This window comes from Arvicanthis niloticus, chromosome X, assembly GCF_011762505.2.
Source record: "Arvicanthis niloticus isolate mArvNil1 chromosome X, mArvNil1.pat.X, whole genome shotgun sequence".
Taxonomy (NCBI): domain Eukaryota; kingdom Metazoa; phylum Chordata; class Mammalia; order Rodentia; family Muridae; genus Arvicanthis; species Arvicanthis niloticus.
In genome coordinates, this window is record NC_047679.1 from 108,875,429 (window position 1) to 108,899,839 (window position 24,411).

Sequence of the window (24,411 nt, forward strand, 5' to 3'; positions counted from 1 at the left end):
CATCACGGTGTTTTTGTCGGTTACAGTTATATGGATTAATGAAGGTAAGAAACCACACATCCACACATGCACACAGGGCAAGCAGACTGAAAGAGAACTAATGAAAGGCAAGGCAGATTGGTTATAGCTTATGAAAAGCTTCAGAAAGAGGATGCCTTCTTTCCTTCATAAAATTTCTGGGGCTATAAAGGAGTGTGAGGTCCCAGTTTTCATTCCCAGTGAACACACACACACACACACACACACACACACACACACACAGAGAGAGAGAGAGAGAGAGAGAGAGAGAGAGAGAGAGAGAGAGAGAGTCCATAGTTGTTTTATGCAATAACTTGGCCTTTAACAATGGTCATTTCACAGGTAGTAGCTAAGTCTTTGGGGGTAATCAATACATACACATAGTGAATAATTTCTGGGACTCTATTTTGACAATTTTGTTTGGTTTTGTCTATTTATTTTGAGATAAGAGTTCATTGTATAACTCAGGCTGGCCTGGTTCTGAAGTTACTTGTTACTATCAGCAAGCCTCCAACAGAAGACATGCCAGGATCTATTAGTCAGAAGTGGAAAGGGTAACTGGCAATAGCGCAATGATATTTATTACAATACTTTAAGAAAGGCATTCACTTAATCATGGGGCTTGAATGCCTTCTATACCTTTTAGTTTTTCAGCAACAATGCTGCATTCATGGTCTGAATAGTGGACCACTGGGGGTGGAGATGGTGGACGCATTCTTTCTTCTTCCATCCGTCTACGGTGCCGCTCCTCTCTTGCTAGCATACGCTGTTTACACTCCCATTCATATAAGTCATCCCGAGCCTGGGCAAAGTCAACATGGAGCCGGCCTGTGTCCTTCTTGTCAGTACTAGAGCCCAGGCGAATTCGGTAACCTAAATTAAAATGGGAGAGGGGAAAGGGAGAAGAGACTAGTAAGCCAACAACCATATGTATTTTTTGAAGTTCAGTGTCTTAGAGATGGTTTCAGTAATTCTAAGTGATCATGTAACACCAAATTCTCTCCTAGCGGTATCAAGGTGAATCATCAAAAGACTTAGGTTAACATCTCATTCTATACACTGTCACAAGGAGGGGGAAAGAAGTGCCAAACAGCCCAAGAGTAAAAATCACTGTACTCTTGAGAGCAGCTAGAAGGTAAGTCATTTCCAACAGATGGTACTATCATTTATCCTATGATATGAAATTATGTATAGTGGGAAAGATTCAGAAGTTCAGCCATAAAAGGCTCATCTGTGAAAATGAAGTTCAACTGGAAACTCAAGCGGAATGGATAAACTTTCCCAGGTGTTTTCTGATGGATGCTGTGAGGCCCTAATTTGAAAAATGCTATTTCTATCTGTCACCTTAAACAAAACAAAACAAAACAAAACAAACAATAACAACAAAAAACCTGGAAGCATCACTCAAGGGAATAGTCTGCTCTGCCCAGGAATCTTATTTGGGAACTTTATCTGGCTGCCTTATCAGGGCTTCCCCAGTCTATCTCTGCTGGGTACTGTAAACCTCTATTTTTAGGATGTTATCATTGTGTTGCTGTTCTTTTACTTGGAGTCCTTATCTAAGGGGATACTCTGCTCTGCCTAGGACTCTCAATTAGTAATTTCTGCTGACCATCTCAATGAAGCTTCTCTAGTGGGTGGTGGTGGATATTGTGAGTACACAATTTGATGGTATTCTGTTCTATCATTTTCTTTGGTTTATCATGTACATTTTTTTCTTTTTTATTGGATATTTTATTTATTTACATTTCAGATGTTATCCCCTTTCCCAATTCCTCACCCCCCTAGGAACCCACTATCCCATCCCCCTCCTCCTGCTTCTGTGAGGGTGTGCCCCCACCCACTCACCCACTCCCACCTCCCCACCCTCAGATTCCCACACACTGGGGAATCCAGCCTTCACAGAACCAAGGACCTCCTCTCCCACCTATGCCCAACAAGGCCATCCTCCCCTACATATACAGCTAGAGCTATGGGTCTCTCCTTGTGTGCTCCCAGGCTGATGTTTTAGACCCTAGGAGCACTGGTTGGTTGTACCAGCTTACAATCCCAATAAAAATAGAGGCCTGTTCCTCTTTTTTGACATTCTCGCCAGCATCTACTATTACCCGAGTTTTAGATCTTAGCCATTCTGACTGGTATCAGGTGAAATCTCAGGGTTGTTTGATTTGCATTTCCCCGATGACTAAATCTTGAACATTTCTTTAAGGTGCTTCTCAGCCATTTGATATTTCTCAGTTGAGAATTCTTTCTTTAGCTCTGTACCCCATTTTTAATAGGGTTATTTGATTTTCTGGAGTCTAATGTCTTGAGCTCTTTGTATATATTGGATATTAGCCCTCTATCAGATGTAGAATTGGTAAAGATCTTTTACCAATCTATTGGTTGCCATTTTGTCCTATTGACAGTGTTCTTTTCTTTACACAGAAACTTTGCAATTTGATGAGGTCCCATTTGTCAATTCTTAATCTTAGAGCATAAGCCATTGGTGTTCGGTTCAGGAACTTTTCTCCGGTGCCCATGAATTCTAGGCTCTTCCCCACTTTCTCTTCTATTAGTTTCAGTGTATCTGGTTTTATGTGAAGGTTCTTGATCCACTTGGACTTGAGTTTTGTACAAGGAGATAAGAATGGATTGATTTGCATTCTTCTACAAGCTGAACCTCCAGTTGAGCCAGCACCATTTGTTGAAAATGCTGTCCCTTTTCCACTGGATGGTTTTAGCTCCTTTGTCAAAGATCAAGTGACCATAGGTGTGTAGGTTCATTTCTGGGTCTTAAATTATATTCCATTGATCTTCCTGCCTGTCTCTGTACCAATACCATGCAGTTTTTATCACTACTGTTCTGTAGTACAGTTTGAGGTCAGGGATGTTGATTTCCCCAGAAGTTCTTTTATTGTTGAGAATAGTACTTGATATCCTGGGTTTTTTTGTTATTCCAAATGAATTTGCAAATTGCTCTATCTCTATGAAGATGGGGAATTTTAATGGGGACTGCATTGAATCTGTAGATTACTTTCAGCAAGATGGCCATTTTTACTATATTAATCCTTCCAATATATGAGCATGGGAGATCTTTCCATCTTCTGAGATCTTTAATTTCTTTCTTCAGAGACTTGAAGTTCTTGTCATACAGATCTGTCACTTGCTTGGTTAGATTCACACCAAGGGTATTTTATATTATTTGTGACTATTGTGGAGGGTGTCATTTCCCTAATTTCTTTCTCAGCCTGCTTATCCTCTGAGTAGAGGAAGGCTACTGATTGTTTGAATTGATTTTATATCTAGCCACTTTGCTGAAGTTATTCATCAGGTTTAAGAATTTTCTGGTCGAAGTTTTGGGGTCACTTAAGTATACTGTCATATCATCTGCAAATAGTGATATTTTGACTTCTTCCTTTCCTATTTGTATCCCTTTGACTTCCTTTTGTTGTCTAATCTCTCTGGCTAGGACTTCCAGTACTATATTGAATAGGTAGCCTTGTCTAGTCCCTGATCTTAGTGGGATTGCTTCAAGTTTCTCTCCATTTAGTTTTATGTTGGCTATTGGTTTTCTGTATATTGCTTTTACTATGTTTAGGTATGGGCCTTGAATTCCTGATCTTTCCAGGACTTTTACCATGAAGGGATGTTGAATTTTGTCAAATGCTTTCTCAGCATCTAGTAAGGTTTATTGTATACTTAATAAAGTCACTCATTAACAATAGAAAGTATGGTGTTGGACAGTGGTGGCGCACGCCTTTAATCCCAGCACTTGGGAGGCAGAGGCAGGTAGATTTCTGAGTTCGAGGCCAGCCTGGTCTACAGAATGAGTTCCAGGACAGCCAGGGCTACACAGAGAAACCCTGTCTCGAAAAACAAAACAACAACAATAACAAAAAACCCAAAAACAAAAACAACCCCCCCCAAAAAAAAAACAATAGAAAGTATGGCTATCAACAGATCATTCTCCAGAGCACACAAAACGTATTTTAAATAATAGTTTTGTACTCTATGCTTTTGGATTATCTTGTTTTTTAGGATGCCTTTTCTCAACTTTACTACTTGACATCAAGGACATGGGGCTAAGGATATGGCTCAGTGAGTAAAGCACTTGCTGAGTAACTACAAGAAAGTGAGTTCAAATCTCCAGAATCCCAATAAAACGCCAGGCATGTTAGCAAATGTCTGTAATCCTAATGCTCTTATGGTGAGATGGGAGAAGGAGACAGGACAATCCTCAGGAACTCAAGTGCAAACTATTGTGCCACCACAGCAGCAAGCAAGAGATCCTGTCTCAAACAAGATGGAAGACAAGGACTCATACATGGACTTACATTCACAAACACAAGGGTGTTCATGCATACATACACACATCATACATTTGCATATAAACACAAGGAAAAACAAAACAACATCAATGAAAGATTAGCCTTAGATTGTACCAAGGGCTGGGAAGAATGGAAATGGCATTTCTCAAATATGGTGTTTTGGGATAACTTCAAGAATTTAAGTTGCCACCATCCCATAGAATTTTGGCAAAATGTAAATGCATTACTTTATAATTTAACTTGTAAAACTGTGTTTCCTGGATGTAGTAGGGAACTCTGGATTACTTTCATTTCTGGGGGAGAAACTGAATAGATGGGGAAGAGTAGTATATAGTTGGATACTAAAAACTGTTGATGTAATTAGAACAATCATACAGAATTTGGATTTAGAAAACCAGAATCAACTTCCTAAATTTCCTTTTTCTGACAGTTATATTGGTCTAAGAAAAGTTCTTGACAAACTATCAAGATATTGTTAAGAACATTTCATGTTTCAGGAGCTGAGACTGAGACTGAGACAAATACACAGACACAGACACACACACACACACATACACACATACACACACACACACACACACACACACACACACACACACACACACACACACACACACGTCTTACTTCATTCCTAGCAAATACTACTTTACCAAAGAGTAAAATGCATGTTAGAGAAGATAGAGAGGTTAAACAGTTAAACTTTTTAAGGTTAAACTCCTTAAAAAGTAAAAATTATATCTATATATCTTTATATAGATATAAAATATATATATATAATTTAGCACGTGTAAATACACACACACACACACACACATATATATAAAATTGTATCATGTGAAGCAATGGTGTTTAAGATGCTAGAATGAGCAGTGGGAAACAATGAAATGCCTGGCTACTGTCCAGGCAAGGTTTCCAGGCCTTAGTGTAGAAAGGGATGCTCAGACACAGACTGCTATTCTTTCTTGGGATTCCCTGAAGACTCTGGTAAACAGTGTTCATGAATGCAGAGTGTCAAAAGGAAGGAATTTACACAGGGAAAGGATTTAGGAGATTTGTAGAAGAGATCTTCAGAGACTGCCACAATAATTTTTTGGAGTAGTGATCATAAGTGGAAACCATCTAAGTGTTAGAAGTTGTAATCTCTGGAGCTCACGTGTGTCTGGAAACAGCTTCTTTCTCAGGACAAAAACTCATACATAACAGAGACAGAGAATCAGAAAGGTTTTGCCTTACTAGTGAAGAAAAATTATCCCTAGGCTTGCTTTTTCCTGCTGAACAGTACCTAGAGAACAAGCCTTAAAAGGATAAAAATTTCCCAAGTTTCATGCTTTTATCTCAGAACAAAGCTCGAGCATTATTTATAAGAATAAAAAATATGTATATCTACCAATCAGCTATCCAATACCAAATGGTCAGCCCTGAAAACATATATACAAGTAACATTACACAGACTGAGCATGTTGTATTTATAAAATATTTGTATATACATATATGCACATAACTACAACTAATGAAGAAGAGGCCTGCATTTGAAAAAAGCAAAAAGAGGTATATGGGATAGTTTGGAGAAAAGAAAGGGGGAAATGATATAGTCATAATCTCAGAAAAAATAATATAAAAGATCTTTCTCAAAAAAAAGTCATTTTTTTCCTTTTGAGACAGGTTCTTGCTATATAGCCAGGCTGGGCTGAAACACATGATTCTTGTTTCTTTAGCCACCTGAATGCTAAAATTCATTCTTTCTGAAACATACAAATTCTGAAAGAGGCCATCCAGAACTGACTGGTGCTATAAAAAATGTTAAAGAAAACTGAAGTACTAGGGAAATGACACCAAATGGAAATGTGGATCTCTGCAAGGGAAAGAGCATACATAATGTATAATTGCACTTACAGGAAGTTCCAAGAGATGCATAGCAATCTGATAAAGAACAGATAAGCTTGACAATGAACTAAGAGGAAAAAAGAATTACCAAAGAGGGTCAAAGAAGTTTTATGGAATGAATGGTACATTAATTCTTTTAATGGTTGCTGATAGGTTCATATTTGTATCATTTATCATACATTATATAATTACATTTTGAATTGTGTGTATCAATTATCATACCTCTGTTTCTATTTACTGTTATAATAGATAATGCCTAGTAACACAAAGGGTACCACATATTTATTTTAGAAAAAATAACCATATTTTATCAACAAATATGCTAGCAATCCTGTACAGTACAGTTCGTTGGGGTACTTGCGAACCCATTCGTTATTCCTGATCATCTAAGCCATTAGAAAAGTAGAACTACAAATGAATCACACAAGGGGTCAGGATACAAAGGTCATACAAACAACAGTAAAGATGCTAAAGATACTATGCCTAAGACCCACAAGAGTTTCCGCTCCAACAAAAATGATTCTTCCTGCATCCCTGAAACATCTTTTAGAATGGATTTTGTAATTTACACAAAAAGAATCCCATTCAAGAGATTTGTGGCACCTGTGACCTTCCCTAGGAAGGTCATATTTAAAAAGCAAATTTTAGTTGTTTTCACAGCAGTGACTGCCAGTGATCTCTTTTTGTTTGGCAGCCCTGTGGATGTTTGTAGGAGGTGAATGTAAACAGAGAATAGATTTCAGTCATGTTCAGATGGGTGCCTCCTGAACAGTACTGTTTTCTTTTATGGCTAATTATTTAGGGATTTTTGAAGCATTTACATTCTTATTAAAACAGTTTATTGTAGACTGCTCTTTTATTGTTGCTAAGTGCTGTCTACTCTTCAGTAGAGTCTGTAGCACTTGGCAACTGTAAAAAAAAAAAAAGCATTCTATATCTAACACCCCCTCTTTCCCCATGCTACTAGCCCACCTTTGCAAATTCTTATTATCTCTCCCTAGCTTTTTACAGCAGCCTTCAAACTGACCTCCTATGCTCTTTTTTCTTCCTCCCTCTAATACATTTTTTTACACAGAACTGTCAGATTAATCTTTCACACACAATCATATTTCTTGTTCAAAATTGTCTTCTATATTCCTTATTTCTTGTGGAGTAAAAACTGAGTTGCAAAACCGTTCAAAGTATACTGACAACTTTTCTAACCCTCTCTCATGTCTGCTTAATGCACAAACTACCACTCAGAGTTCTTGACTGTTTGCCAAAGCTTTCAACTTTTTATTGTAATTTTTCTCATATGTTTCTCTGTTCTACTGCTGTCTTAGCTATTCTATTGTGATAAGACATGACAACCAAGAAAACCTATAGAAGAAAGAGTAGAGTTTATTGTGGCTTACAGTTTCAGAGGGTGAGTTTCTAATCATTATGGTGGGGAAGATGGCAGCAGGCAGGGAAAAGACATGGAGCTGGAGTGGCAGCTAAGAATTTACATCCTTATCCATAAGCAGGAGAGGGAGAGCTAAGTAGGAAGGTATTGGGCTTTCCAAACCTCAAAACTAGTCCCCATTTATACACCCACTCCAATAAGGCAGTACCTCCTAATTCTTCCAAAATAGCCCCACCAATTGGGGACCAAGTATTCAAACATGATGAGCCTATGGGGGAAATTATCATAGAAGGCACAACAATTGAAGTTCACCAGCAAATATCTTCTTTTTGTTAAAGGCATGGTGTAACATCAACCTTTCTGTGCCCATAAAATGGTTCAGTCGGCAAAGACACTTGCTGTCAATCCTAAGGACCTGAGTTTGATCCCTGGAGACTCAAATGATAGAAGGAGAGAACTGATTCCTGTAAATTGTCATCTGACCAAATGCAGCCTGCAAGCATGCAAACACACAAATGCACAAAGACACACACAGCAGATATAGGTTAAATTCAATTTAAAAATTGATCTTTCTGCATATCCTTGTTAGGATTCAGAAAAAATTCACATTTTCCCATCCCCCTTTCATGCCCTTTTTACTTGTTTCCTTTCCCTATGGTATTTGTTTCTGTCATCATCGTTATTATTAGCAGTGAGTGTGCCTTATCTGATGGATGCAGAAGCATGAGTTCTAGAATCCTGTAATAGACATCATGTTAAAGTAAAGTGCCAAGTACTGTGGGAGCTCTCATGAAAGGGTGCCTAAAGCATCTTGGGAACAGATTGGACAGATAAATTAGGGAAAGTTTCTAAAGAGTTCATACTTGAGCTGTAGCACTAGGGTATGAAGATATATATGTTTGTGTGTATGTATATATGTGTGTGCCTCTCTCTCTCTCTCTCTCTCTCTCTCTCTCTCTCTCTCTCTGTATGTACATTGGATTATTGGTATGGGCAAAGTAATTATAGCACAGGGATAGACATAAAATTTTGTGGCACATTCCAGGACCTAGAATTTACTGTGTATTTGGAACATGTGTGTAGAAAGAATTGGGATGTGACAATGAGAAGCAAATCCTATCATCCATATCTGTAGTGTCACATGGCCATGTAGAACTTCTGATGGCTTTAAGGAGGAAGGCTGCAGAAGAGGTAACATGGCTTTTCCATTGTTTTAGGCAAAGGGAGTCAGTCCCCTTTAGCATACTGCTGCTAATAACTCAAATAACTGGTCTCAGATCTCTGCATTGTACCCTGTGAGCACCACTGCCACATATCAACACTTACCAGACAGATAGAGGGCTTTGTCCACCATGTACTCCTCAGCAAAGCGAATGTGACAGAAGTTCTTTTTGCTCTTCCGGATAGCAATGATCTCTCCACACTGCTCAAACACTTCTATGATGATCTGCTCTGTCCCATTTTCAGGCAGGCCACCCACGAATACTGTCTTACAGCCTGGGGGTCTTTCTCGTGTTGCAGGTGGAGGGAGATCTAAATTTAAAGGCAAAAACATCTGAAATAACAATATTCACTAGAGTTCTTTGAAACTTGGCTGTTTTTCAGAGACAGTCCTATTGTACCCCCAAAACTTTAACTCCCATGGTGTTTATCTTGGCTCTACAGAAAATTTATTGCATGAACCTGAAAGGCATTTTATCTAATGATTTGATGACTGTGATTGCTATGGAACAAAGACTCTGTCTGTCTGTCTGTCTGTCTGTCCCATCTCGAGATCTTTAGTTTAGTCCCTTACTTTTGCTGTGATAAGCCAGTGATGCTGTTATTATTTTTAGTTGTTGGTATTAACAATATTAAGTAAGGGAAATCTCACTTAGATTAACCAGTGACACTTAGGAGTCTGTCCACCTGCAGTCCCTGATAGTCTGCTTAGTTCAGATGGCAGTTACCACATTCTATTTATGTTTATTAAAAGAACTGGTTCATGACTAATTTGACAATTACAAGATGAATATTTACAAAAACATTTATAGCTGTTAGAATGGTTAAACAAATTAGTATACAAAGCATTCCTTTTATATTTTTGAGGATTTAAAAGAAAATACAAATAAGCCCTTCCTCTAATTTCTTGCTGGAGTAGTCAGTCCCAAAGCCAATCTTGCAACATTTAAAAAGGGTATAAGACAGGAGAGACTTGAAGCTTGCCTGAAAAACCATTAACTAAAGTGAGATAAATCTTGCCACTGAGAGTCATTAAAAACCTCCCCAATGAGATGATTCTCCCTCTGCTGAATAACTGCTTTCTGCTCCTTGTATATATAAAGCTTGTTGGATCCATCACCTCCATGTTACTCTTTGTATGTGTCAAAGCATTTTTAAATCAAATCCTATAGTTCAAACCCTAACAAAACAAAGCATTCTGGCCATTTTTTCCTTCTCTTCTAGCGGTGGTTTATGTCTGCAAGGATTTAGTTTGTATAATCCATTCTTCCCATTCAGCTCTCAACAATTCTCTCAGCTCAAGATTTGGAGAGCTCAATAATCAGGGATTACAGCTCCCCTGTGAAAATGAATGAGCCTCCTTCACAGATGAGGATGAAGCATCTACCTGACTCATATCCAAGCTGGCAAGCAGTAGATTGGAAGCTTCCTTGGTTAGCATTATCCCTACTTACCTCGCTATGCTAACTGCTGTACATCTTACTGGCATGGCTGGAGATTTTCATGATGACTTTTCCCACTTACATAGTTGATAAAAGGCATGAAGTAAGAACTTATAAATTGTTAACTTTTCAATTCTATAATTTTAAGAAGTCACCATTTTACTTTTTTCCTTGTGTGTTTCATTTGAGAGGCTTAGGGGGACAGGAATGGTATCGAGTGAGCAGGAGTCTGAACTATCTTACTTATGTCTATTAAGTGAGGTTGTTCTTTAGCAGAAAGGTAAGAAAGGGCTTGAGGATTGCTTTACATTTAGGCTTTGAGTTTTTCAACAACTGGAAAATAATATCACCATCATAATTTCAATTACTCTTAATTCTGGTAGCATGAAAAAGAATCAACTTAGGAGCTAAGCAAATAATACCTGGCCCCACACCAATAAGGTTGGTTTAATTACTTCTGGTGCAGTCTTGGCTTTATTTTAGCTTATCAGAAAGACTTGGTGTGTAGGTAGGGTTGAAAGCCACTAAGCATTCTAAATTTGTAATATTACAGAGAAAAGTTTTTGGCTGAATGAAATGTCCCATTCAAGGATATCATATTAGATAAAGACATCTTAAACTTGGAACAGAAAAACCTGAATTTAAAGCTTACTCTGTAACTGTGTGGCCATGGAGATGTTACACAGCCTATGAAAATTTCTGTTTTCAATCTATTTAGTAGGGATACCATTACCTACGTGAAATGTGGTTTTTTTTTTTTTTTTTTTTTTTTTTTGGTATTACTATTGATATACTACATTGTCCATCTTGGACGTGCAAACCCATGTACTTCTTGGCTTTCTAATAAACAGTAGCCACTGCAATGTTAATATTTAGTATTGAACCCAGGTCTCTTAACTCCCACTCTGGGGCTTTTTAATACCTCATCAGAAGTCTAGAGTACAGTGTTAGTGAGGACCTAGACTTGTGAAATACAAGCTTCCTTGATTTACTCAGACAAATCTGAGCTTGAGGAAGTCACAGTCATCAAGGTGCATGCAGCTTTTGATCAGAGAATAAAACCAGCCACTGTATACACACGTAATGAAATTTCAAGACCATCTGTTCAGATAGAGTTGTTTTCAAACAAAAGCTTTAGAATAATATCCTATTTTAGAATAAAAAAGGCTTCTGGAACTTATTGTTAAAGAGCTGCATGGTAAATAATATTCTGTGAAGCAAATATCACCTTACTTAATTACATGACTTGGATTTATTTTATGCCTACTGACTGAGGAATATAGGTTAGTCTGGAAGTCATATACCATTCCCAGAATGCAAATGTTCATCCCCTGACTACATCTGTGGGGTTCAACATTTTGTGATGAAGCCATTATTCAGGTGTTGTGATTCTTCTATGGTGATTTTTGTTAAGTAATGGAGCATAAAATCCACCAAGAATAATGTTAAGAATGCCAGGGATGTATCTATTTTGCTTAAGTAAATATAGAAAACCCTTTTTGATACCATTTGCTGAGATTTAAGTGTATGCCTGTAAGCAGGGAAAAAGGGTACTGTCTTTATTAAAGGATAGTATCTGTTTTTAATTAACAGTTCAATGCTTTTGTTTTCTTTTTTTTTAAATGCTTTTGTTTTCTAGGCCGTATTTCTCAATCCCAATTGCACAGCAATGAGAACTCTATAGGAGAACAAATTTAAACTCTACCAATTTATCATGTAATATGCTAGGCTGGGTAGTGCCTAAATCATCACTCAGTAGGGAGCCAAAGGAGGAGCACCTAGCAATTGTAATTACATCCAAGCATCTACTCTGGGAAGCTGTGCTAAGACTATCAATAGTAGTAAGATCAGAGTCCTCTGCTGGTCTTTGAGGGGGGAGGCAGAGAGCACTACAAATGACCCAAATACCATTTGCATGACATCCTGCTTTTCAGAGGAGCATCAGAGAACACTCAGTTGGTTTGTCAGAATGTATGCAATGAGAAGTCTGTGAGTAGATTTTATTAGACAGCCCAAGAGCGAAGGCCTTACAGACAATCAGTCGGGGTCAGATGCATTTTTAATGTAATCCCAGCTAATGGGAAACAATCAAAAGGCTGGCAAATTGTTATTAATGCTCAATTTACTCATTTATTTTAATTATCTTCATAGAATCCAGCCTTCAGAGGCAAAATGGGTTCTGTCTCTTTTGATATGGTGAAATGAAAAGCAGCGTTGCCTTTTGTGGCTCTTGGGTGTTTTTACGTGTTTGCACACAGAGGGCAAATGACGATCCTTAGTCATTCTTCCTTCTCTGTTACTTCCAATAGATTCAAAACGTCATCTGTCCATACAGGTGTTACAGCTGAAGTAAAAAATCTTGACCAAACTGATTTCCCTAGAGATATGGTATTGTTCTCTTCTCTTGTTGGAAAAAAAAAAAAAAAACCCACTAATTGAGAATCAGTAATCCATTGCTAGCCAACCTGTGGAAAAAGTATATATGCTGCAGGTAGCTCTCTTTTGCTATACTCCAAATCCTGGAAACAGGAGCCCAATGCTAGGTCTGCTCCCCTTTACTAAATTTCCCTGAAGTTTTAGATTAGGTTTCATTTTACCTAGTCTAGATCAGAGAGGTTCAGTAACTTACCAACATCTCATGGCTAAAAAGAGGTAGAAAACTCAGCTATGAAATAAGGCCTGTGTTATTTCACAGACAAAGTACTCAACTATTAATGTATTCTACATGATCCACCAAATGTAAAAAGCTCTATGTATTATAATCTAATCCTCTTTTGATTTTCTAGTGTATTTTGAGGAGTTTAACCTAGAAAAATATAGTGGTAGCTTTTTAAAATGTAGAAGTCATAGTTGTATGGCTGAGTGAAGTTATAGGTATCTAGGTTAATATAACCAGATACCCCTAGTTTACAGTTAAAGAAACTGAGACAAAAGGTAGTTAAATGACTGGCCAGGGTCTCATAGCTCACTAGTGACAGAGCTGAGAGTAGAACATAAACAAAGAATAGACAGTTGAGCAGTGAGCATTGAAGGTTGCTAGTTGTCTTAAATGAGGGACATTCTCTTATAAGAGCAAAAAAGCATCAGGGAGGAGTTAAATGGTAAGAGTGGAAGAACTGCAAACACCAAGCACAAATGAAGTATTTGGAGGGTTTTTGGTGATAAGGAATACACAGAATTTTATTTTCTCTCTCTCTCTCTCTCTCTCTCTCTCTCTCTCTCTCTCTCTCTCTCTCTCTCTCTGTGTGTGTGTGTTTGTTAGATGTTGATATTCCTCTATTACTGTCTTAGCACCTGCCCTTTTTTGGAGACAGGACATCTCCCTGAACCTTAAGCTCACTGACTGGCTACACTGGTTGGCCAGCAAGCCCCTGGGGATCTGCCTGCCTCTGTTTTCTAGTGCTGGGATCATACCATACTCAGCTCTTAAGTGGTGCTGGTGATTTGAACTAAGGTCCCCAGGCTTGTGTGGCAAGCACTTTGTCCATAGAACCTAGTCCCTTCTTTCTTTTTTAATATTTTGAAGTGTTTGGGTTCCTCAGCATGTAGCATTTTGATATTCTTTATCTGGCTGGTCTGAGTCATTCTTATTCCTTTAAACCAGTTAAGCTTTCTTTTTTTTCATGTATTTTATTTTTTTTATTAGATATTTTATTTACACTTCAGATGGCATCCCCTTTCCCCATTCCCCCTCCACCCCCCTTAGGGAACCCCTATCCCATGCTCCCTTTTCCTTTTTGCATTTATACATTTTTAAAAAAATAATGTTAATCATAGGCTTTATAAGTTTGGAATTGTTCAATCAGAGGTGTAACCCACTGACCAACCTAGATATAACAACTATCTTTGACTGGTGGAGATACTTGAACCTCTGCCTCCCTGTCTCCCCCCTCTTTCTCTCTTTCTTCACCTAGCTTTTCCTCTCTTTCTTCTTCTCCTCTTCTTACTCCTTTTCTTCCTCTCAGTACTCCTCCTACCTTAGCTCCTCCTACACATAGGGTCAATAGTATTAAATACAGCAGACAGATAAAGTAAGGAATGAAATGATTCCACTGGATTTAGCATGTAAATATAAACTTATTAGAAGGATTTACTACAGATTTAATTTGGTACCTCCCATGCTAAAGTACTCCAGAAGAGAATACATTTGGAACTGGGCTGGAGGTAAGAGTGTGAGGTCAGGAAGCACTTGAACCTGACTATAGGGCAGGCATATGGCAAGTAGAAAAGATTGGAAACAGCCATGGAGGAAAGGAAGAAAATGTTTCTGAGGTCAGTAGTTAGACCAGTGGTTCTCAACTTGTAGATCTCGACTCCTTTGGGGGTCAATAACCCTCACAGAGGTAGCCTAAGGCCATTAGAAAACACAGATAATTACAGTATGATTTGTATCAGTTACAAAATTACAATTCTGAAGTAGCAACAAAAATAATGTTATGGTTGGGGGTCATTACAACATGAGGGACTGTATTATAAAGGGCTGTATCATTAGGAAGGTTGAGAACCACTGAGTTAGACTATGAATTGAGAGCCTCAGGGCAATATTATATAGTATCCTCATGCTCTGTATGTGGTGGCAAGCATTTGGAAGGATAGTCTGGTGTGACAGAGGTAGGAAATAATGTAAATGTATTTTCTAGTAAAGCAACAGGAGTTAGTAGCAGTCTGGATGGTGACTAAAGACACTGAGATTATCTCTGTGTAATAGGATCTTAGTGCTGAGACAGCCTTTAGAGTCAGAGGCCACTGAATCTAAGAGAATATACCCGAGTCAGGAAGGAATAAGCAGTGAGGCTTTTAATCAAAGCCTTATAATAAATTGGGTTTGCTTGGCTCAGGAGGTGATAAGGGGTTCAAGTCACATCAATGGCAGGCTTACCTGTCTTACCTTCACAAAAAACAAGTCCCCACTGTTAATAAAAATGGCATAATTGCTACACTTGCACCAAAGAATTAAGAGACAGATGCCTTAGTCAGAGATTTTTGTACACAATTAATCTGAGTCCTTCCCTTTAAACAAAATCCATTTCTAAAAAGCAAATAAACCACCAGTTTGATTTAAGCTTTATGGGAGTGTTATTTTTGAATTCAATTCTAAAGCAGATTCATTCCCAGAAGCCACTCATTTACTGACATTAATTGCCCTGTCAGCCTTCTTTAGTGCAAAGATGAAGAACTAAATGATTGGGCCGTTGGGTAAAATGCTGCCTTCTTACTCTGCAGACCTTCCAACACAGAACCAAGAAATCATGGCTGTAGGTAGAAAGAGATTAAAACATATTTGAGAAATTTACTTATTTATTTTCTAAAGAATATGAAGCTACAACCTCTTTAAGACATGTTCTGACATGCATTCTAAGACTGCTTAATAATGTGGTCTATGCATTAAAAACAAAACAAAGCAAAAACAGGACATCTGTCTGATTCTTTGGAGACTTAGAAACTGGTCCCTTAAGCTGAACATCGATTGCACCAACCGTGGACATTACAGGTTATGCACCATCCTGTTAGCTTAGACTTAACTGAAATACTGAAAGTTTAGCACAGGATGCTCACACAATACACGAATGATTAAATCAGCAGGACTCTGCCTTTTCAGCTTTAACACTGGCAATGTCTACATTCATGGGTTGTTTTTACATGATAAAGGAATAATTGGGGATGTACACCTTTCCATGACCTAAACACAAAATGGTAGAATAAAGTGGGAAAAGAGACATGGAATATATTGGGATAATAGAAATAAGAATAAGATATAAGTTTTAATGGCACTGTTTGTCCAGCTATGCATAAACCAATATCCAGGAACGGCATGGGAGTAAAGAAAGGGCTACAAAAGGATGTCTTGTTCTTTATTCCCTAATTGTCTTTGGAATAAAATACTCTTCTAAATTCAGTCCTCCTAGATGCTGGTCTCCTAGGTTTCTTATTAACCCAAAAACATATACCCTGTTAACAAATCAGTTAAAAATTCAGAGGGCATTAAGCTAATTTTCATTTGCAGAAGTGACCAAGAGGACCTGTCAAGCCAACTCTGACTGATTCTACAACTATTTCAGTTATGAGGAGGTCACAATAAATAAAATGGTCCTGGCAGCATCTGATTCATGATGAACTGATTCCTATTTATGGTAGAAGATGAAATATTTTTCCAAAGACACATGTGAAAGGTTCCTATTTATCTTGATGAGGCAAGTTCATTTGATCTATGGTCTAAATACTCAGATGGATTTTTTTAACCAACCGCTCTAATCTAGGCACGGCAGCAGCAGCTTTCTTGATATGCTGTACAGTACCATCAGGACTCCAGGGAAAACATTAATGAGGCTGGGGTCATGTGTAGCTTGAATAGCTTCTAATAATTCAATATATGGATCTTGAGAAAAGAGTTTAACCACCACCACCAGCACCACCACCAGCACTAATAGCAACAAGAAAAGTAGGTTAGTACTTGGGTTGGGAGGGAAGAGTGTGCAGCTTTTGCAGTGTATGATTTCCTTTACTACAGGCATATCTGGAGGAATTGGAGGAGGTACTATTCCCAAACCAGGCATCATTGGAGTTATTGGTGGTATTCCAGTCATCATTCCAAGGGCAGGATCAAAGTCTGAAAAAGTAGACAAAAAATAACAATAAATGATAGCAGGCAAGGTCAGATGGAGGCAGAATGTTAAACATTATAAACATCAAATCAAAGCAATCAAGCAATGCCTCTTCATAGTTAAAATTCTCAGTCTTAATTATAATTATTATTATTGTGTACTCTTCTTTCAGGATATAGGTATTATTTGTTTGATCCTAGTCTACTTAGTCTTTCCATGTCTGTTTGATATTCAGTATCTTTTATAACATTGCTGTGCCTTGTCTAAGGATCACATCTCCATTAGTTTCCAGTATCTGTCCCTGGCTCCATTTTGGCAAGGCTTCTTGCTATACATGGTACCCTTTCTATTCTCTTACAGTATGCTGATGAACAGTATACACTTTGGGGATTTAGGTTCTCCTTCTGTCCTTTGCTTTAGCAAGATGCACTTCCATTTACTCAGATGCAAAACGTGCTTTACATCTCCTACCTTCTAGGGAGCTATGAGGAGGAGATGGGATGATGAATGAAATGTGCTTAGTAGAACACACAACCTGAAGTGGCTCAACAAACAACTAATCTCTGTGTCTTTTTGCATGTTCTTTTCCATGGCTGGAATCACCTGAGGCTCTCTGAATTCTCCCTGTGCTTCATGTCTTAATTCTCACATACTTGCAGAATTCTTTATACATTATTCTTGTGCATTCTTAATTCTGTCTAAAATTTGTCCAAACTTTTTGTCACTGACTTTTATTTTACTTTGCATTGCTTTTTGTTTCACACAGAGGTATGACTCTAGGAAGTAGGAGGGTATCCAAACAATTTTTGTGGGGTTTATCTATGTAAACAGATTGACCCACCCTAGTCAGCATCAATAGCATTCTGATGGCACAATCTCATGGGATACATTGTAAAACCATATAACTTCAGCCTTTGGGGTGATTCACTTGACAGACCATTCTCCTGGAAACAAGACTCTGAGATGACTCATAGGCATATGTCCTGAAGCATCTAGAGGCATCAGTTGATTTCATATATAGGGTAAGGGATTAGAGCGTAAAACCCAGACCAGGTAAATAAAAACTGGGGCCTATAGGGACTTAGAGTGAGATTAGGACTGTATACTCCTAACACTGTCAGTTCTTATCCATCCCTGATATGGAAGGGAAATGTACAAATTTCAAAAAAGTTGCTTCTGGTGGGTATAAAAAACAGATCAGGCTCTGGGCTTGGTACCTGATCTTATGGCACCAAATTCCTGGCCAATGTTCAGGACTAGAGAGAGACTTAGAAAATATCAAGGTATGCCTTCTAAGCCTACAGTGCCCCCACTGATGTACAGGCTCAGAGCAAGGGTCTCATTTGACTGGCTCTAAGAGCAGGCCTAATTTCATTGTCTAAATTGTTTCTGTAAAAAAAGAAAAAAGTCAGTTTCTTTGAGAGAAGGGACTCTACTAAATTTCTTTGACTTTCCATTTCTTATACTATCTTGGTATAGATACACATACAGTGTACTGAAGTCAGAGAAAGCACTGTAAAATGTTGTTCTGGTGAAGAAGGAACAGTTGCATTAACAGTAGTGAACCCTGCTCCCAAAGACTTCATCATAATAGCCATAGACCTCAGTGGAATAACATCTGTCAGTATGTCCTTAAGGTGTTTCTGAAGTTCCTAGGTGGCTCTCTAGATGCTAGAGGAGGCAGAAATAAACTACCAAGAGACTCTGTGGTTCAAACAGAAGCAGAACTTTAGCACTACCATGCCAAGTATTGAAGGAACCCTGTGTCTGGGTGAATGGGCAAGTGAATACCCCATGGACACCCTCTTCTGCAGAGACATGCCAAGCAAGCTAGGCCACCTCCATCTTCTAATGTCTGTGTTCTTGAGTTGCTAATACCCTAGAGATGTTTAGGAAGAAAAAAAACTATCTCTGAAGGGCTATTTTATTTTATAAAACCACTCACTTTTAACCATCATACGTTATCTCATTTACCATACATGTGCACCTATACACACCCTCTCTCCTGAGGCTCTCATGACTTTTTTTGTACTCAATTGTATGTGACCTTGAGGAAAGTTTCTTATATCTCTGTATTTCTACTTTCCTTTTGATAAACAGGTCACATAATGAAATTTGTCTGAAACAATGAAATAACAAAACAGGTCTGAAGACCTCTGGCATGAGAGTCCTCATAGCAAGTATTCTTTCTTCTCTGCTAGTTGTGAAACACACACTGATAAACTCTCTAATTCCGATATTCACTATTATAGTCCACAACATTTATGACAAGAATTCTCTACATTGGGCTCTATGAAGGTGCTGGGGGGGTAGTTTCCCTTTTCATCCCTGATCTTTTGTCTTGCTAGCAGAATAAGAACACTTTGACTCAGAGTGCCATTTATGTGTTTGAAAAATTTGATTCCTTGTGCAGAAGATTTTGGAGAAATTGTTAACATTATCTCACCCATTTACGAACTGCTAATTTTCTTTAGGAAAAGATCAGATTAGATTGTATACCACCTAAACAATTCCATCTATTTTCCTCTGCTGTCGGAAATGTTTGTCTTCCTTTTATTGTTCTGCCTGCCTCCTCATTGTTATTCATACAGCTCTGTCACTCACAACTCTACCTTACCACAGATTACAGAAACATCACATCATTAAACAAGTTCTGCTACTTCCACTGAGAAGGAAATGCCTGTCTTCCTGTACTGTCTACTAATAAATTGAAACAAACAAATATAAAGGATAATGTAACTCCTGATAGATGTACTCGACATTCTGCAGTTTGGTATGATTACATTAATATTTTATAAATTCATTTAAAAGCAAATGTATTCATGACATATGGTTAAAGACAGAATAAATAACCTCCCTTTAGTTCAGTAGGTCAAGAGCTCCATAGGCTAAACTGCCCAAGAGGTTTGCTAGAGGGCAGGTTGCTCAGGATCTTCAAAAGCTTCCATCCCATTAATTATTCTTTTGTTTATATTTAACCATTAAGATACAAACTAGAGCTGAATTTCCAAAGCCAATGGGGAAAAGCAATGAGATACTGGGCCTTTATGTGAGTATTACAGAATGTGAAAAATCAAAGTGAAATTTAGAACACACTGGGAGTAGAACACAAAAGCAATCCTTTCCCTTTTCCTGGCTCCTAGCCTGGATTGAGGAACACTGCCAGCTTATATATTACTGCCACCTACCATTCACTGTTCAAACACCTGAAAGAGATTTGAAATCATGCACAGAGAGTGTGAAAAGGGTCAAGGTATTCCTTCAAAGTTCATTTGACAAAATTTCTCTGTTCAGTTGTGCTTTTATTATTTCTTCTTTTGACACCCATTTCCTCCAGCCTTCTTGACTCTTGGCACAGCCACAGCTGGGTAGGCCATAAAATATTCGTTTGTACACCTCCTTTTGAGTCATGTAATTTTCAAAGTCCCACCCTATTGGGAATTCTGCCAATTCTGAGTTAGCTGGGCAAGCTCTCTGCTCAGATCTACCACAGGATTTCAAGTAATTTTTTAGTGTAAACTTAAGCTGTTCCTGCTACTTAGCAACGTGTATTCCACAAGTTTGGCAATATCATCTAACACTCTGCACATATCTGGGCCACTGAGTGAGAATGGATGCAGAGTCATATCTATGCTATTATCCAAACATTCAACTGTCAATCTGTTAACAGTAAGCTGGCTGGGGTCCTTTGCTCTGACAGGATAAGAATTGTGGGTAGGTGAGGTGAAAATGTTCTGGCTGGCAGTTCTGGGCCCTTGAATACCTAATGGCTAGGGACTGCAGCTGAAGAACTTGTCTTAGAGATCTAATCCCTAAGGATTAGGACATAGTGGCCTAGGCTTTAGAAACTATTCATGTATGGTTTTATCTATTCATGATAGGGGCTTATTATTCTGGGCTTATTTACCAGTTCCTCTAGCATGTGGAAGCTATTGTAATTATTGGTTAACAGTAGCACCTGGTTCAGGTGACAACCTAACTCCTTTTGAGATTCTATATGGGGCACCTGCTCCTCTGACCAACTTAGGAGAAGTGACTAGACTTACTTGTCATAGTAGGTAATTTGTATGCCAGGTTAAAAGGACTTCAGGTAGTGCAGAAAGAAATGTGAACCCTGTTGGCCCACGCCTATGAACCGGGGACCCCAGAAACATCCCATAGTTTCCAGGTTGGAGTCACGGTCTATGTCCGGTCTCTGTTTGGCTGAAAGGGACTATTCCTGGTACTGTGAAGGTTGATGAAACATGGGCCTGAATCCATACCTCTCATGTAAAACCAGATCCAGAGGGACCATCACCCAATTAGATAGTCCTGCACAATCAAAATCCAGAGACAGACTGTAGCTGACCAACATGATTCCACCTGAGGTACTCGTGGTCTAGACCGTAATCTCACTCCTGGTGAGAAGGCCTGGACTAACCCTCGAGGGTAACCCTCATGTTCCCCAAAAGCTAACATGAGAGGTCCTTTCACAAACTGGAGACGTTGTTTAGTCCATTTCAAAGAAGGCGGCCCCATATACCTGGTGGCCTCTACATTTTTTTTTTTTTTTTTTTTTTTTTTTTTTTTTTTTTTGGTTTTTCGAGACAGGGTTTCTCTGTGTAGCCCTGGCTGTCCTGGAACTCACTCTGTAGACCAGGCTAGCCTTGAACTCAGATATCCACCTGCCTCTGCCTCCCAAGTGCTGGGATTAAAGGTGTGCACCACCACCGCCCGGCGGCCTCTACATTTTTAATTGCCTGGTTAAATTTGTTAAAGATCGTGTTAATACCATGTAAGTGCTTATGCTTAGACAACAATATCATGCTGTACACCAAGATAATAGCTTGTGATTCCAGGACTGGAATCAGCCACAAAGAAAAGGGGGGAATGTTAAGAATTCAGTTAAACTTAAAAATTAACTACCCCAGGACACATCCTGGGAGGAGCTCACTCCTTAGTCCAAGGACACCTACTAGATTACCCTGCTGGATTAACATTCAGAGGAAGAAGGGATTAACATTCCTCAGACCACAGGGAGGGAAGAGAACCCACATGTGGGTGGGGATTGCCCAGAGCACATAGACACATTCCGAAGGATGGACCAGCCCTTGACACTTACAGACAAGGGAGGTCCTTGCTACCTCATTCCCCAAAGACCAATCAGTTTAAAAGTCACACTGTTCTGCCAATCATATTGTGCCTAGTCACTGTTTGTGTAGTATACCCCTTAAACTCTATAAAAACTGCTCTTAACCTCAACTCGGGGTTCTCTTGCCTACAATGCAAGGAAGCCCTGGTGCACCAGTATCATTAAACCTCATGCTGTTACAGTAAAAATGTTATTTGGAAATACAATATTACAACCCACAATATTATCATGAAATGGGTCTTCTTGGACAGGGAACATGGCTCTGTGAGTGAAGAAGATTGTTGCACAAGTATGAGGACCTGAATTTGGGTCTCATGCATCCATGTAAATGCTGGGAATGATGTGATATACTTTTAACCCCAGTGTAGGGTGGGCCAATCAGACAGGTAGACCCCAGGGGCTCTCAAGGGAGTAAGGAAGAAAGCAATAGAATGGGATACTCAGTGTTCTCCTCTGGCCTCTGTATAGCAGAGAGGCATGTGCACTCTCACTCTCATACACCACAAAGACATACATGTGTACAGATAACACACACATAAATGTTGCCCTTTCTTCAAGGACTGGAATATTAGTGTATTTTATTTCCATAACTGATCTGGTCAGTTTTTTCCCCCTGAACACTGGGGACTAGCTGCAATCCTAGGATTTACATATATGACTTCTAATTTACCTTCTTACATTATTTCTCTTTCAATTCTTATTATATTTTCCCAGGTGATTATCCATTTTATTGGTAGTAGAGTTATTTTCCTATACTGTTTTATTTTTTTTAATAAACCACATCAACATCTTTGTGCAATAAGGTGATCTGCCTGAACTCAGTAGTTTACCCTGTCTGAATATCATCTTCTCTTAATTATTTCCCAGTTATTGACACTGTTTCAGACTCTTCTTTAGTTCTTGATACCCAATGTGCTCCTAGTTATCTCTGATGCAAACATCTCCTCTTCTGTGACCCTTTTCTGGCCAACAGTGTTTTTCTAGCATTCTGGTTAAAAGTAACACTTTTGTACATGTTTTTACTCTGAGTCTTTCTACATTGTACTACAGTGGTATTTATTTTATTGCCCCTACCAATGGTGTCTAAGCTCAAGGCAAGAACTGAGCCTTTGGATCTCCCATTTACTGAGCTCAGAATCTGAATTAATAAAGGAATACTGAAATGAAAGAAGAAACTAATAAAATGGAAGAGAAGCTTTTGAGCTGTTGTCCATCAAGTAGCTTATACCTGAAAACACATTTTAGTATGGAGAATATGTGATTCTGTAAAAGTATTGAAGCTGATTTCAGAGCAAGGATCTTTGTGTTTACCTGCTTTCTCCCTAGGGTTCCTCATAGTACCATGGATACAGCAGGCTTCAGTGAATATTGCTTGTATGAGTGAATGAATAAACATCATCACTCTTATAATCCATTATAACAGTTTACAATAAGGAGACGTTAAAATAATTTTTTATGATTGGTTGTATATTTGTGTATTTTAGTGAATTAAGACCATGCTATCTTTATTTTGAATTTTCTGAAGCCCTTGATCTTTGGGTATTTTTCTAAATGTTCTAAATAGTTTAGAACATTTCTATATGAAAATGTCATCATAGCATTTATCTACACAAACTGTGCTGTTAAATAAGTATCATTTCCATAGAATAGTCCATGGGAGGTATGTCTCTACAGTGTCACTCATTTCTTTTTCTTGGCCTTCACACTGTAGTTAATCTTCATGTTACCAGCTCCCAAGTAAATCCTGATGTGGTTGTTTCTAGGAAAAGGCATGGTAGAAAACTAATCATATAGCTTATACATTTTGTTAAAGTTAGGTACCTCTTTATATAGGCAAATAATAACACATTTTAAGCATTTTCCATTATATTGTATATAACCTCAGTCATGTCCGACCTAAATGATGACAACTTGCTTTTCCCTAATTGCCCTGACAACTACTGTATACGTGTGGACACACATATGGCCTCTTGGAGATTAGTAACACATATCCAGATGTAAATATATGGTATGTTGGGACTACTATTACTGGAAGCATTCTGAGTTTGCTTTAGAGAAATACTAATTCTATTTTGTATACTGTTACACATATCACTGGCTTTTGGTAAAGTATCCACCATGATGATACATAGTAGTCTCTCTCAGGATTTTGCCCTATTTGTCACTTGTATCTTGGACCTGTGGAAGATGTAAAAAGTAATGTAAACCTAAGTGCAGACTTCCTTAGGTATCTGGCAGAAAAGGGTATGGTCATGAGATATGTAAACACATTCTTCTGTTTCTGTCATAGTTAACCTGCCAAGTTCAAGAAGAACTGTCATCTCTAGAATGAGAATACCCATGGTGGAGCTTAATCTTGCTCTGGGAATAACATGCATGAATCCACATTTTCCATTCTTTCTCCTACTGAGTCCTTATA

At 38.4% G+C, this 24,411-nt stretch overlaps 1 protein-coding gene across 14 annotated transcripts in view; it reads right to left on the reverse strand.

The window, feature by feature from the left end:
* The window catches only part of Enox2 (ecto-NOX disulfide-thiol exchanger 2), a 267,961-nt gene that overhangs the window by 41,470 nt on the left and 202,080 nt on the right, over positions 1–24,411 (reverse strand). For all 14 annotated transcript variants that reach the window (XM_076918959.1, XM_076918964.1, XM_076918962.1 and 11 more), the window contains 3 exons: positions 16,711–16,866; positions 8,923–9,129; positions 658–891 (listed from right to left, as the gene is read on the reverse strand). In XM_076918959.1, the coding sequence (XP_076775074.1) occupies positions 658–891; positions 8,923–9,129; positions 16,711–16,866 (597 nt within the window). The remainder of the gene's footprint in view (positions 1–657; positions 892–8,922; positions 9,130–16,710; positions 16,867–24,411) is intronic.